Raw genomic sequence first — 14214 nt, 5'->3', positions numbered from 1 at the left:
GATGTGAAAGATCGATCAATTAAATTTTGCAGTTTGAATACTAGATTAATACTACATCGATCCTAAATAATTATTGAAAACAGCAATTAAATACGAGATAAGATAAATTATATCGTTCCAGTACCTTATAAATAATACAGAGAATTTTTATTTTGCATAAAGATCCACAGTCTATTGATTGCTCTAGCCTATTAGATTCAAAAATGTTACATAAAATAAAAATTGTAGCAACTCTAGCATGATAAAACCTTGAATAAAGGGTGATTTAACATAGTAATAACGATACACTGGGAATTTAACAATGGATAGCTAAAAGCGATCAACGAAAAAAATGTTGCATCTAAAATTAGTCTGTGCTCGTGCCAACTATGGCAGAAAGGCGACACACGCTCCGAAACTAATCGTCATTCTGTTGATGACGCTGCGGTAATTCGAGGTTAGGTTGTTTCGATTTGGTCTCGATCAGGCATGGTCTCGAAAAGAAAAAGATTTTTTGGTAAAAATTTTGCGCGCTCTTTTTGTTGCAGTGTTGGGGACGGTATTTAATGTAAAATTGTGCGCTGTGGAACGACCATAACGTGACTAATGATAGACGTGGCAGCAGTTCCTTTTGCGGCTGATAAGCTATACGACTAGTGTGCCGGCGATACCGTATGAAACCGCAACGCAATGGGTCATCAAGTATAGACAAGTTTAGATAAGATTATTTTCAGTGTGTTAACGTCTTATTAATTTTCAACGATACATTGGAGCGAAACTTCGCGGACGGCGACGACAATGTCTGGCTTTGACGAGAATCCTTTCAAGGAGCCGAGTATCAACGATCCGTTTGCGGTGAGTCAGATGCATTCGATGTTACGTTCAATATTGCATGCAGAACTGTCAAATGGAAATTAAGTATGTGTAATTGAATTACGAATTTTTCTTAAGTCGACTTATCGGCAAGCTCGCCGTGTCCCGACACCTATCAATCGATTACAATTAATTTCGAAGCTACTTTGTGCCAGGTACTTGTGTGTTTCTTATCTATACCAGGAAAAATTGATGGAAAATTTTTTTCGATTACAGTGTACCTGTTTATGTATGCTATATTGTGCGATCTAACAATTGTTAATTCACTCATTTTTTCCATGTAGCTGTGGTACTTTCGATTACTGAAAAGTAATTATTCTTTTGAACTTATTAGGATCCTTCAATTAGGAGAGCTGTCGCTTCTACTCCAGTCAATAGAGGCTTAGAAGACTATAATCCCTTTGCGGATCAAGGCTCGCAAGGAACTGCACAAGTCAGAGGTGCCTCGAATCCTCCGATTTATGGAGGACTCAACTCGACACAACAGCCAGCCACACTTCCCACTTCTAACCAGGAGGCTCCACCACCTGCTTATGCTCGTACTCCTCAGCAAAATGTTAATACTGCTCTTGGGAACCCCATATCTCCTCCCTTGGAAGTATGTTTACCTGGATTATATTCAGTAATATTTGATTATACAAATTTTCACTTCCAATGTATCTGTAAAAAATTTCTATATTTTTTAGCAAAGGCCAGAGCTCGAATCGAAAGCGATGACAGAAGAAGAAATGAGGAGTTCCGCCTACCGTCGTGAGTCCAATTAATAGAAACTCAACATTTTATAAATTCTCCCATCACTGCTGCATATCAATCGAAACTACCTAACATTTAAGCAATGCGGAACTGGCCACCATTACCTGAAACGTGTTGCTTCCAACCATGTTTTTATCAAGACATCGAGGTGGAAATTCAATCGAACTTTCAAAATACAGTGAGGCAACTATACAGATTGTGGATGTGTAAGTTTGAACAAATCCTGCCATGAAAATCAAGAATTCTCTCGGAAGAAAGATCGTTATATTTTTCATTTTGAATTGCAGTCCATGGCTGTGTTCTGCTTCTGAATGTTATCGGTGGATTTGCGCTGTTGTTAAAAAATGGGGAATTTTCAACGTTTGGTCTTGGGATCTTATACCTCATACTATTTACCCCATTCTCTTTCCTGTGCTGGTTCCGACCAGCCTATAAAGCCTTCAAGTAAGTATCTGATGACTCATCGATGCTATCGAGTATTACATTCCGTTAATCAAATCCATTCGCTTCCAGAAACGACAGTTCGTTCAACTATATGGTATTCTTCTTCGTCTTCTTCTTTCAATTAATAGTAACAGCGATCCAGTCCATAGGCATTCCTGGCGCTGGAACTTGGTAACGCTTCGGTCTTTTTAAAAAATCAGTTTCAGAGAATTGAAATTATTCATTTTAATTCTTAACTTCCAATTTTAGCGGTATAATATCAGCCATTAGGGTGTTTGATAACACGCCCTCGGGGATCTTTGTCGGCTTATTGCTACTCTTCGTGGCTTTTTGTTTCGGCGCTGCCGCAGGCGGCGATCTTTTATTGTTGACTAAGGTACGTCGAAAAATGAATTTTCCAAAATGTACTAACTAAGCGATTGCTAGACTGTGGATCTTTATGCAAAATTCATATAATGTTCTCGCTGTTTTGCATTTGATCTACTCGGTCTTGTCCACCTAATATTTATCTGGTCTGCTCGAGAAGCCTCCTTTTAGTCTTTATAATGTTCATGGGGATGAATGGAAAGGTTAATTATTATTTTATCTGAGGATTGCTCGAGCATCTACATACATAATCGTGTCTCCGACAGATCCATCGTATGTACCGTTCGTCGACCGCCAGCGTTTCGAAAGCACAACAGGAATTCACCACAACATTCTTTGGCAACCAGCACGTGCAGAACATGGCCGCGAACACAGTTCGCGCCCAAATGGCTAACACTGCTAATCAACACCGTTATTAAGCGATCGCGACACGCTCTTCAGGTATCCTGAGATTTTTTGCTGTTCAGTAAGCCGATAGAGAACCTAGTTCCGACGTCAGAGAGCCGTGCATTATCCATGAAACTCTGAACGGTCCCGCGGAAATTCTATTCTTTCATCGAGAATCTATATTAACCGGTTCAGGGAGCGGATCGCTTTTGTGTTTATAAAATTGTACCCGTGCATGCTTTGAAAAGACAAAGAAATAAGAAATCAAGAGTTGCGCAATTAATCGAGAAATTTCAATGTGCGGTATCCGAACGATTGCTTAAAAGCATTAACACCTGTACTCTCTTTCGTTTCGTAACAGTATTTAAAATCCGATTAACACGCAACGTCCATGTGTGCGTTGTGGAGGGGTGGATGGGTGTGTGTTTGTGTGTGTGTGTGCGCGTGTGTACATGTGCGTGACTGTGCTAATCTAAACGAGGCGTGCACAGTCTTTTTGTTTTTAATCGTTCACGACGACTTGGAACAGAGTCGCGGAACGATTCGTTCATCTACCTAGGGAATGCGAGCTATTAATCACCATATCACTGATTCTTATATTATTGCTTCTTATATACGTACTATATAATTTCTAGCTTTTGTATTTTAGTGGCACCTGTTCACAATGCTGCGACGATCGCGCAAGCGATTCTCGAACGGGAAACGCAAGCCTCGGTTCTCGCTGAAAATCAAAATAACTCGAACAGCCGTGACCACGAGCATAGAGTTTAATTGTTCCGATATTGTTGACCGATTGATCGTTAATTTAATGATGAATTATACTGAAATGTCAGTGTCCTTTTTAATCTACACTCCCTCCGACGAACGTCCTGTGAAACACTTCTTGCAAATGTGTAATATATGGTCTTTCTTTATTGAAATACTTGTTATTTGGATCCTTTTTGGGGGGGAGACTGTTCTATCACCTTGTAAAGTTTAAGGAGCGTATTAAACCTTTCTCTCTCTATCTCGAGAGAGTGTGTGCGTGTGTGTGACCATTTGTCGCATGTTTAATTACTTATTAACGAACAACAAATTATTTATAGACCACCGGAAACATTGGGTTAGATCGTTGCTGTTACTTTAGTCGGGTGTATCTGATAGGATCTCTCAAATCGACTCGGAAATACCGTCTACCATTTGTTCGGAGAACGGGAACAGAACGGGAATCGTGGAAGATTTTAATCGAACTGGCTCTACCATCCCGAGATCTATTTTTGCACATACAAGACAATTGAATTCAATTGATTCCGATGATTACCAAACAGCATCCTTATTGCATAGCAGTGGAACCAAGTAGATTCCGTTTTTGTACTTGACACACAAGTGAACGCGAAGAGATTGTTTAAATTTTATAAATACGCTGGTATATTTGTACTTATGTAAGCAGTATAGAAAAAGAGACGAAACAATTAATAAAAGCTTTAGTTTACACACAACGCGACAATTTCTTCTGTCACGATCGATCGAGTAACTCGTAGGAACTTAGGGCAAAACGATCACAATAAATTCTCTAATTGTTCCAGACCGATAGTTCTCAATATTATTTCACCTATAATCAGAAGAAACACGGATTACGTGCTAACAAACTCGCTAGAAATTAAAATAGTATACCTTCGGATCGATACGCAGCCATTGGATCATCCGGGAACGAACAGCCAGGATCAACCTCGCTAGAACTTCCAGTACCAATCAGCTTCACCACAAATATGGCATCCATCAGTTCAATTTTCTTCTTGTACATCAGCTTAGCATGACCCTCGGCCAGTCTGAAGAACATTTATAATCACTTGAACCTGATGAACGTAAAGAGTATCATTCAAGCATTATAATGTAGAGTACAAAGAATCAATTCACTGACTATTCCCGATCAATGAGTCAAAATGAACCATTTATCATTAAATAATCAATCATTCAACGATCGTGCTACCTAATAAGGCTATCGAGTAATCGTACTGTCGTGCGTTCTTCCCTTCTTTCTGGCCTAGATCTATGATAAAGATAAGCGGCTCTGAGCACCAACTCCGCCTCCTTCGTCATTTCCGGTTGCAAACAGTGAACGTGGGCCAAATATTCCTGCAGAGACTCTTCTTTCCATATCCCCTCTGACTTTAGCAACTCAATGTGATTAGTCGAATCTCTGATGGAACATAATTGGATTAGAACATTTAGGAAAGAACAACATCATAGTTATTAATATATATATATATAATTAATTATATTTGCCCCGAGCTCTCTCTGTTCTCATAAGCCGCTTTCAAAATGTGGTCAGACGTCAACTTGTCCCACTCTTCTTTCCTATTGTCCTTCAATAATAATATCAAGTCGAATCTTGATAAAAGAGGATCACCCAAGTTCGTTTCCCATTCCTGCTCATCGTCGAACTGACCGCCGCTTGGATTGATCGCTGCTATTACCGAACACCTACAATTTAGAGTGCTGACTAACCCGGCTTTGGCAATAGATATCGTTTGCTGTTCCATCGCCTCATGTACCGAGGTCCTGTCCTGGGAATTCATTGTCGTGAACTCGTCCACGCAACATATACCGCCATCGGCTAACACCAATGCTCCAGCTTCGAAATGCCAACCATCCGAGTCCTGTTCATAATTGTCTTAACCAGTGTTCTTGCTTCCATTTGTTAACACGTTTGCTGCCATTTTTTTAGAAGCTTATGCACTTTTATTTAATGCAACGAACAAGAACATGAATGAACAGGTAAACCGACAGCAAACGTCTTAATCTTTGTCATAAGTGTTCAGACATTATTATCCAGAAAGAGAGGAAGCTCAAGTGTCTCCTCGTGTCTCAAATCAATGATTACTGTAGGTGAACAATTTCATGGAAGACAACTAACTCTGACAGTAGTCGCCGTAAGTCCAGCTGCAGTTGATCCGATACCAGTTGTCAGAACCGATCGTACAGCCAAACGGGACGCCGCTCGAAGCAGCTGGGATTTCCCGGTTCCAGGATCACCGATTAATAGAAGATGCGGCTCCCCTCGCACTCTTGTTCCTTTTTTTTATGAATATGTTTGTGTTTTTGTAATCGGGATGTAATAAAGAGAGAAAATACTGAACAGATAATCACCGCTTTCGTTACACTTCGGAACACCCCCAGCTAGGACTACTGCCAATGCTAGTTTTGCAATGTACATTCCATACAATTGCGGACAAATCGAAGCTAAGATGTTGTCTCTACCAAGTAGAAGGTTCTCGCTATATTGTTCCCAGTAACCGACGAATACATCATTCACCTCTTGACTGGAGATTGTCTCGGATACCTTGCGTCTCACAGAGACACAGTTTGCTAGCATTATGGTTGTTGCCTCTAAACGTTCACCAACTTCTAAAGGACTCCATACTCTTACTACTACACCGCTGAAATTGTACAATGCTTAGTCAAGAAAGTCCACTCGTAACTAATAGAACATTTTGTACAAGAAGTAATAACTGTTCACCTTATTTCAACATTATCTCCTGGTCTACATTTATCTACCAAGTCATCCAGCAAGACAATTTGCAGCTCTTCAGCCAGAGATCTACTAGCGTCTATATTACATTTTTCCTGATCAAGTACTTGAAGTTAATTAAGTTGACAAAAGATGCAATAAAGACTGAAGTGTGATTATAACTAACTTGTATTCTTATTTCTTGACAATCGGAGGAGTCCTCTGGATCAAAGGCTATCTGAGGTTTTATGTTTGGAGTATGACACGCTTCGCATTCTGTGGTATCTGGGAACACTTGTGTTTCCCACTCATACTAAAATCCAACAATATATAAATTACCAATTCATAGAAAATTATATGCAGCAGTCGTAAGGTACTCTACTAACTTTTAAAACAGTAGTGTGTTTACACTTCTTGCAGTTATATTTTTGAACTAGTCTCAGCACTCTTGGCTGAGATACTCGAACCGCTATACCACTTGTTGATACCAGTTGGCCAATTTGGCCCTGGTCAATTGTCAATGGCACGGCAGTAATCCTCATATGAATCTATTCAAAACAGGTAAGATAAAAAGACTAGGCATTAATTATTGGACGAGTAGAAAAGTTTTGATGGATTCTTAATAGAGGATCATTCGTTTGTGGAAAAATCATCAAAACTTTTATATTCTTTCAATAACTCAAATCGAGCCCGGTATATGTACAAATACTGTTGCGAAATCGAAGCATACTTTTCGTTTTACAATTTGTTCTGATTTCGCTATTTCTTCTTGAACGGTTATCGCGCCTTTGTCGCACAGAGGCAAATAATATCTAGGATACTGTAGAATCTTCTGTGCCACATCGTCATCAGCTTCGAATAATGATACAAAACTGGAAAACAATCAACTTCGAATTTGAGCAGTTCTCGAACTTGAAATTACGTAGAAAGTACTTACTTTACGTGGATAGAATAGAACGTATTAACATCGACTTCGTCTAGGATCTGCTCCAACTCTTCTCGATGGTTTTTTAGTAAATACTCTTCAAGCATTTTGAAATTACGTTTGCACACGTGAACGTTCAAAAACAATGCTTCCCGCCATCGACGAGATACTGACAGTATCTGACTGAAGTTCAGAGCAGTTCAGAGTAGTTCAGAGTTCAGACACGACTTCAGACTTCTATACAGACATGGAGACTCCATGTCGGTATAGTAGAATATTGGGTCATGAAAGTCCACAAGGAATTAGGTCAATCTTCTATCTCGTCTGTGACTATATTTGACATGACAAGACGATTTCGGAACTATGAATTAAAAATATGTATTTTGAAGTAAGTTTATCAAACTATTTGATTCTTGAAAGTCTCCGAAATTTTAGTATTATACATTATGAATAGACCTGATCTTTATGTAAAATAAAAATTGTCTGTATCGATTGCAAGGTATAGAAATCAAACAGAATGTTATTTCTTCCCTCAACGATTTTAATAGATGAGAAATCATATATATATATTTACATTTTCAAGTTTTAAAATTTTCCTACAATTTTTTGAATTTTATAAAGATCCGCAGTCTAATTATGAGCAAGCTATGAGAAAAACGTCAACAATAGATTAAAATATCTTTTTCCAGGGCGATAGTAATCGAGAACACTAAATAATTATACCTCTGATAAAAATGTCAAATGTATGGAACAGAAACATTTATCGTCAAGAACAAGAAGCATTTGTTTCAAATCATGGTGGAACTACAGCCAGAGAAGTTGTGCATGCGATCATGCCAAACATATGTAGTATTCTTCTAACCACTACTACGCTAGGTCTTTTAAGGAATCTGGTTCATAAGAATGTTAAAGTAACAATAGAATTTGTACTACTCGTAATTCCATCCATCTTATGTTGTACCGTATTGTCGGAGTACATTATTACTGTGTGCTGTGCCATGCTATCTATATCTATTATTAATGTTTTAGTACTAGGACTTAATCCAAACTCGTCGGGTAGCAGTAGCAGGCCTAGTCAGGCTAGAAAGCCATTCATCACAAATTTTAGAGCACTGACTAACATTATAACATCAATATGTATATTAGCCATAGACTTTCGCATCTTCCCTCGTAAGTTTGCCAAGACTGAAGTATTCGGGTACAGTTTAATGGACACGGGTGTAGGATTATTTGTACTAACGAATGCCTTGGTAGCGCCGGAAGCCAAAGATTTTACTCCGAAGCAGAGAACAGGGTTCGTTCATACTTTATCAAAGAACATCAAGCAATCCGCGAAGAGTTGTATTCCCCTTTTGATATTGGGTTTTGGTCGTTCCGTTGCTATTGAACTTATTGGTTACCAAAAGCATGTAACAGAGTACGGTATACACTGGAACTTCTTCATAACCCTTGCCTTTGTTAAACTGTTCACCAGCTCTATAACCAGCACTATTAGTTCAAAGTATTCTTTGCTATCGGGCATCTGGATTCTATCGATGCACGAGTACATTTTAAGTACCAAAGGGTTGAAGGAATGGGTGTTGAGCAACAAACCGAGGGACGACTTTGTGTCTGCTAACAGAGAGGGAATGGTCTCTGTGCCTGGGTACGTGGGGCTCTATTTGATAGGTGTTGCTGTGGGCAGAGTGATACATTCGTATAATTCGTACGTTCAAAGCTCGATGCAGCACAAAACGATCAATATGAAATTATTCGGGTACAGTCTCGACGCGAGTTACAACGAATCAATGATATTGTGCATCAAATTGTCGATGATAGCGGCGCAGACTTGTGCGGCCACCTTGTTCTGCGATTCGTACTTCAAGGTGTCGAGACGATTGGCGAACGCTGGTTACTGCATGTGGATACTCACCTTAGGCGTCATGGTTCTTACGCTATTGTTATTAATAGAGATAATTACGGACATTTTAATTCGCGCAATGACACACCCGGATGTTACCGAAAGAAAGACCAAAACGCACAAAGCGGACCGAAGAAATAAACGAGAACACGTGCCCGAAGAATCCGAGGAAAACGTGATCACGATCGAGATACTGGAAGCTGTGAACTATAACGGTCTGTTCTTCTTCCTACTGGCAAACTTGATGACCGGTGGTGTTAACATGTTAGTACCTACGTTGCATGTAAGTCAGTTCAGAGCTCTACAAATACTTATCGCCTACATGGCTCTGAACGTACTATCAGTATTATTCCTGTATAGGAAGCAGATACAGATTAAGTTGTAATTCTTTTGTATTAATTACACGTCAGGCAATTTTTGTACATATATCTGCAGGCGAAATATACTTACAGCGTCAGAACGTTTTGTATCATTGCCGTTAGACATATCACATTGTATTCTGTACTTGTTCCGTATTCTTTCTTTTTTAATCAAAATAAGTATGTACATATATATCGGTATAAAAATAAGTAGAGTAACTTAATTGGTAACAAGTCGTTTGTTCAATTGAAACGCTAGCCTATGTTAAAATTCGTTGTCTAAGAATTCATTATAGTTCATCTTTGGATTGAACAACAGGCTTCAGTTTAGCTTGTTTCTTCGGCTCGGGCGTTTCGATTTCTCTCACGTTACTCGCGCTTGTTTCATTCTTCATGTCAGATCTCTTGCTTTGGATTCGTTTGCTCATGAAATTTCTGAATTCGCTATGATTTCTCACGTGATCCCTGGCTAGGGCTACTATGCGGAGGAATTCGTCAACATTGAAACTGTAATTCGTGAATTTCGCGTGCGCTCCTCCGTCCGGGTGCGTTCCCTATAGCATATAAATTATTCTTGTTTTAATAAGCATGAACTTCAGCTCTTCTTTGTGGTATTAAAATCGAAATTATCGCTTACGGGATCTTGTTGCACCAGTTTCGACGTATTTTCCCACGTGAAGTATTTCACGCCGCGCAATCGAGCTAGATCCTTGTAACATCCTGGATCCTCGCAGTTGTATCTAAGTCATATTTATTCATAAGTCGTAAGGTAATCATTGAACGATCAAATAAGTGGTACCTACATTTCAAATACAGCTGCCCAGTCTGGTAAAAACATCAAATGTGTCAGGCCAGCTCCGTGAATTCCAATGAAAATGTCAGAGTTTCTCGTAATCTCTAGTTGCTTCTTGAAAGGAACTTTCTTATTATACACTACCTGAAATAATAGCGTTTATGTATGAAAATTTCTTCACCGATTTAAACAATTCTCTGGACAAAACGCTAAAAAGTTAGCTGACCCTCTATTATTCTTTTAAAAATTACCATCTTCACTTTGTATTCGGGATTCTCCTTCAGCGCTTTCACCAGATCGTCTTCGTTCAAAATTCTCCTGTACTGCGTATCCCTGCTGAGCAGAGTGACACGTATCCTTTGGTTCTTTCTTTCGTGAAGAGGTATACGGAGTCTGTGCAATACATGATCGCCGAACGCCTTGAACAATCCGCTCTGTTCGCAGCCGTAGATCTAAAACATTTCGTTTGTTTAGAAAAATATTATCCAGTCTCGAATTTTGTGGATTAAAAAAAGATCGTAATACAAGAGGCGTGTTGTAGTAGAGGCCGAAGATCATACGAGGCAGCAACGGGAACACGAGGTTCTTGAAGCAGACGGTTTTCCCTCGGAACGTTTTTAAGTCCCACAGCGGGTTTCTCGTGAAAGCTTCGAAGGTGTCTTGGAACGCGGACCGATAGCTAAAAGTGCGATAGAATTTATTGCTATCTAATGCCTCTCGGTTGTTTTTATTGGGCCGGTGTCAGTTACCTGTAGCTTTCCCAGATCATTATGTGATTATCAGTGCTGAAGGCGGCGGGGTGCGAGAGGTTTACGTGCAATGACGCGTACAAATTGAAAAAGTCGCAAAAGTGATGGTACATGTTTACTACTGAAACAAACGTACTTCAACAGATGAACGGACGTGAGAATTTGTCGTGACGACGCTCGTGTAATTCACCGTTTCCTAAATTATTCGTTCTTGTCACTTACTAGCGTCAATCTTCATAATGTACGTCGGCTTCTCGATCACTATATCACAGTCGTTGTTGACGATCGGCGGTCGAGGTAGTTTCCGGAAGTTTCTCAATTCCGGTCCCCAAGATTGTAGCGGACTTATGTGATCCGCGTTAGCTTGCAGTCTTTTCTCGTTCAATCTGCATCATTCAACGAAAATGTAACATTTCTTCTTAGGGTCCTTGTTTCTCTCACTTACGTGCAGTATCCGCCGATTTGACCCTCGCTCAAAACGTCCATTTTGTAGCGAATAGGATCCTTTCTTTTGAGCAAATCCGTAAAATTCATCATTACATTCCTCGTTCTACAAAATCTCATGTGTTCCGAGCATTCTAGAGATGAATCGTCCTATCAAGAAAAAGACCTTCTGTCAATGAAATTTATACATTTATCGTGTTATTAATTGTTTCTAATTAAACTCACGAGAAATAATGGCTCGCAGAAGATTGACATCTCTTTCCGCTGATCGCGAACGTAACCAAAATCGCCTTGAGCGTAAAACGTGTCTAATTGTGCTTTCTTTGTGGTCACCCATCCTTTGTGATCACCTGGACACCGAGCAACCGAAAACGAATCTTCAGGCTTGCAATCCGACTCGTAACCCCAGCAAACTTTCGTATCTAGACTGTCCTAAGTTAGACAAAATATTTTTCCAACAGAAATTCTTTGCTAATTGTGTGAAATCGCGTTAGACGTTCGACACGGAGAACTGTATCCTCTAATTATACAGAGACATTCGACAAGTAGTCTTGAGAAAGTCTCTCGTGAGAGTCGTAACTAGACTGCGAATTTTTATGTAAAATCAAAATTACATTTTCTCTTTTAATCATCCTGTAAAATCGAAAGCAATCCAACAATATATCTAAAACGTTTCGTATACGGCACGGTTCCTTGTACAAATTAATTCATCACGCTCTTCCTCATATTCATCCGATAATTTCGGACGAGTAAAAACGATCCGAACTGTGTTATTGGACACGTTTGGAATCGTTTCAATCAGAAAAATATCAGTCAAATAATCATAAAAAAAAAAATAGTCAAAAACAAAAAAGTTTCCTCAGTGTATTGCCTCACGTTCTAGAGTCTAGAACGACAAGAGATCGAGTAGTGTGATCGGAGAGAGAGAGAGAGATATTATGAATATATACTACAATTATTAGTGAAAAATATAAATTGATATTTAGTTCCTCTGCCTTGAAACGACAATACAAACTTTTTATTTTGCATGAAGATCCGGAGTCTAGTTATAAGCAAAGTTTCTATTCCGGAAATGTTCAGAAAAATCGAGAAATAACAGTACACTGGTAAAAATGGTTAACCCTTGTGTAGTCAACCGGGTACCCATTTACTGTATTTCTTTCAACAATTTGTGAATGTTCCTCTAAAAAACATGACAAAACTTCTCTGAAACTCCTTTCTTCACTCGCTAATATATTAATTTTTAGTCTTATAACGAGAATTTGCGCAAACATGTTAAACACAGAAAGGTTTTGAATAATCTATACATTTTGGTAGAGTGCATAAGGGTTAATTACCTTGTAGGGGCAGGCGATGTCGTTGCGGCAGTGTTCAGCGATCGTGGGAAAAGAGTTGAAGTAATATTTGACGTGATCATCTGGCAGATCAATGTCCGAGTAATTGGTAGGGATGGCAGTGACCGCGAAAACTAGGACGAGCATCGCGGAGCATTTGTTGAGCGGCGTTTGATCGATCATGATCGTGCACGAAGAAACACTGGAGCCGGTATTCCCCGAGAAGAAGGTGCACACTTGGTTGCACGGTTGTGCAGACCGTGAATGGAGGAGGAACCACTTGTAGCGATGGGTATATGACCTCACCTTCTGTCTGTTCTGTCACACGAACACGCGCGCTGCTACACCCACACCTAACCGCGGCGGTATCTCCTTAATAGAATCGGAGAAAGTCAATGCTGGAGTTAGACACCGTCTTACATCATTCTCCGATACCCACCTGTTACCCTTGAAAACGTTTCAACGACGGAACAAATTCTACCGATGGACTCCGTTTTATTCTCGAGAGCATGCCGGTATTCCCGAATCGATAGTCGTCGACTATCTCAAAATTGTAATTCAAGAAAAAAATATAACACTCACGTGTGCTCGACGCAATGTTTTCTCACCTGCTGCAACTAGGAAACAGTACACCTCGCAGCACAGACATTTCACTTTGTTTGCCTCTCACGCACGCTAATCTGCTTGCCTGTGTGCAGCTTCAAAATGGCCGAGCACTGTCACAATTCGTCGAACAAGCAGTTTTCAATGAACAGTACTGCAGGCATTACTGATTCACTGGGCAGAAAAGAGAACGAGTTAGAGAATTTTAAACGGTTAGAATAGCTCACTGTGATCACGCTGAGTACGTGAGTTTTCGGATATCTTCTGGTCGTTATTTTGAATCCCTTTTCTGCGACGCCTCACACGTGTGAGGTAGCAAATCCTTACGGTAGTCCATCTGTTAGGAGTCTCTGAAACGACTATGGTTTTCATAGTTCTCTTCATTTGCAACGGTTGGTTGCAGAATTCCTGCATTTATCATCTGACGATTCTTTACCAGCTGAGTATTCGTTCTCTGGACGATCTTCAGTCGGAATCTTAGCCATTCAAGATACTGTAAGGGATTGTGGGTAATGTTATTAGATTTATTTTAATCTGGGAAAGTTTAAAAAGAAGATGCGTTCAGAGATGAGAACACGGGGTGTGTAAATGGTATATTGGCATTTAAAGGGTAGTCTCCAAAGTTTTCCATTTGTTACCGAATGTTTATTTAGCTATTGTTTAGAGGGGAATTCGACGGTCGATTTAAAATGTAGATTTGATACGACGCGACGGGGTGGTCGCGAAGATATGCGAGCAGGGGACGGTCGGATCTTATAAGGAATCGTTCCGTCGCGGCAGTACTATTGTCTACGCCGGTGTAGAGTGATGGCTTC

The 14214-nt window shown here is 39.8% G+C and overlaps 4 protein-coding genes and 1 long non-coding RNA gene across 8 annotated transcripts; 2 read left to right on the top strand and 3 right to left on the bottom strand.

The window, feature by feature from the left end:
* The first annotated feature begins 426 nt into the window (after window positions 1-426).
* Window positions 427-5820, top strand: Scamp (secretory carrier membrane protein). 3 transcript variants are annotated; one of them, XM_076429028.1, is made up of 9 exons: window positions 427-834; window positions 1187-1450; window positions 1539-1602; window positions 1686-1811; window positions 1893-2049; window positions 2119-2220; window positions 2299-2425; window positions 2682-2856; window positions 3452-3722. In XM_076429028.1, the coding sequence occupies exons 1-8, from the start codon at window positions 778-780 to the stop codon at window positions 2832-2834; spliced, it is 1050 nt and encodes a 349-aa protein (XP_076285143.1). In that variant the 5' UTR covers window positions 427-777; the 3' UTR covers window positions 2835-2856; window positions 3452-3722. The 3 variants fall into 3 exon arrangements, with proteins under 3 accessions (XP_076285143.1, XP_076285141.1, XP_076285142.1); XM_076429027.1 differs by lacking the exon at window positions 3452-3722 and adding an exon at window positions 5671-5820 and having other exon boundaries at window positions 636-834; XM_076429026.1 differs by having other exon boundaries at window positions 428-834; window positions 2682-3722.
* Window positions 3854-7491, bottom strand: LOC143211386 (DNA helicase MCM9). The gene is made up of 11 exons (XM_076429021.1): window positions 7230-7491; window positions 7023-7164; window positions 6679-6840; window positions 6480-6605; window positions 6302-6408; window positions 5932-6221; window positions 5699-5856; window positions 5068-5441; window positions 4772-4981; window positions 4456-4610; window positions 3854-4393 (listed from the first exon to the last, which is right to left on the bottom strand). Exons 1-11 carry the CDS (start codon window positions 7322-7324, stop codon window positions 4341-4343), a joined length of 1872 nt encoding a protein of 623 aa, XP_076285136.1. The 5' UTR covers window positions 7325-7491; the 3' UTR covers window positions 3854-4340.
* Window positions 7492-7951: 460 nt separating this feature from the next.
* Window positions 7952-9673, top strand: LOC143211388 (uncharacterized). Its single transcript, XM_076429025.1, has one exon. It carries the CDS (start codon window positions 7952-7954, stop codon window positions 9500-9502), a length of 1551 nt encoding a protein of 516 aa, XP_076285140.1. The 3' UTR covers window positions 9503-9673.
* On the bottom strand, window positions 9492-12979 carry Eogt (EGF-domain O-GlcNAc transferase). 2 transcript variants are annotated; one of them, XM_076429022.1, is made up of 10 exons: window positions 12800-12979; window positions 11688-11894; window positions 11464-11612; window positions 11241-11404; window positions 11019-11139; window positions 10795-10948; window positions 10521-10721; window positions 10280-10413; window positions 10114-10216; window positions 9492-10030 (listed from the first exon to the last, which is right to left on the bottom strand). In XM_076429022.1, the coding sequence occupies exons 1-10, from the start codon at window positions 12977-12979 to the stop codon at window positions 9767-9769; spliced, it is 1677 nt and encodes a 558-aa protein (XP_076285137.1). In that variant the 3' UTR covers window positions 9492-9766. The 2 variants fall into 2 exon arrangements, with proteins under 2 accessions (XP_076285137.1, XP_076285139.1); XM_076429024.1 differs by having other exon boundaries at window positions 11688-11889; window positions 12800-12941.
* A 466-nt stretch (window positions 12980-13445) lies between these two features.
* Window positions 13446-13813, bottom strand: LOC143211390 (uncharacterized). The gene is made up of 2 exons (XR_013009450.1): window positions 13645-13813; window positions 13446-13573 (listed from the first exon to the last, which is right to left on the bottom strand). It is a non-coding gene; the product is annotated as an uncharacterized LOC143211390 (long non-coding RNA).
* Window positions 13814-14214: the final 401 nt, after the last annotated feature.

Source organism: Lasioglossum baleicum, chromosome 8 (assembly GCF_051020765.1).
Source record: "Lasioglossum baleicum chromosome 8, iyLasBale1, whole genome shotgun sequence".
NCBI classification, from domain to species: Eukaryota; Metazoa; Arthropoda; class Insecta; order Hymenoptera; family Halictidae; genus Lasioglossum; species Lasioglossum baleicum.
This window is presented reverse-complemented; position numbering and strand designations above follow the sequence as displayed.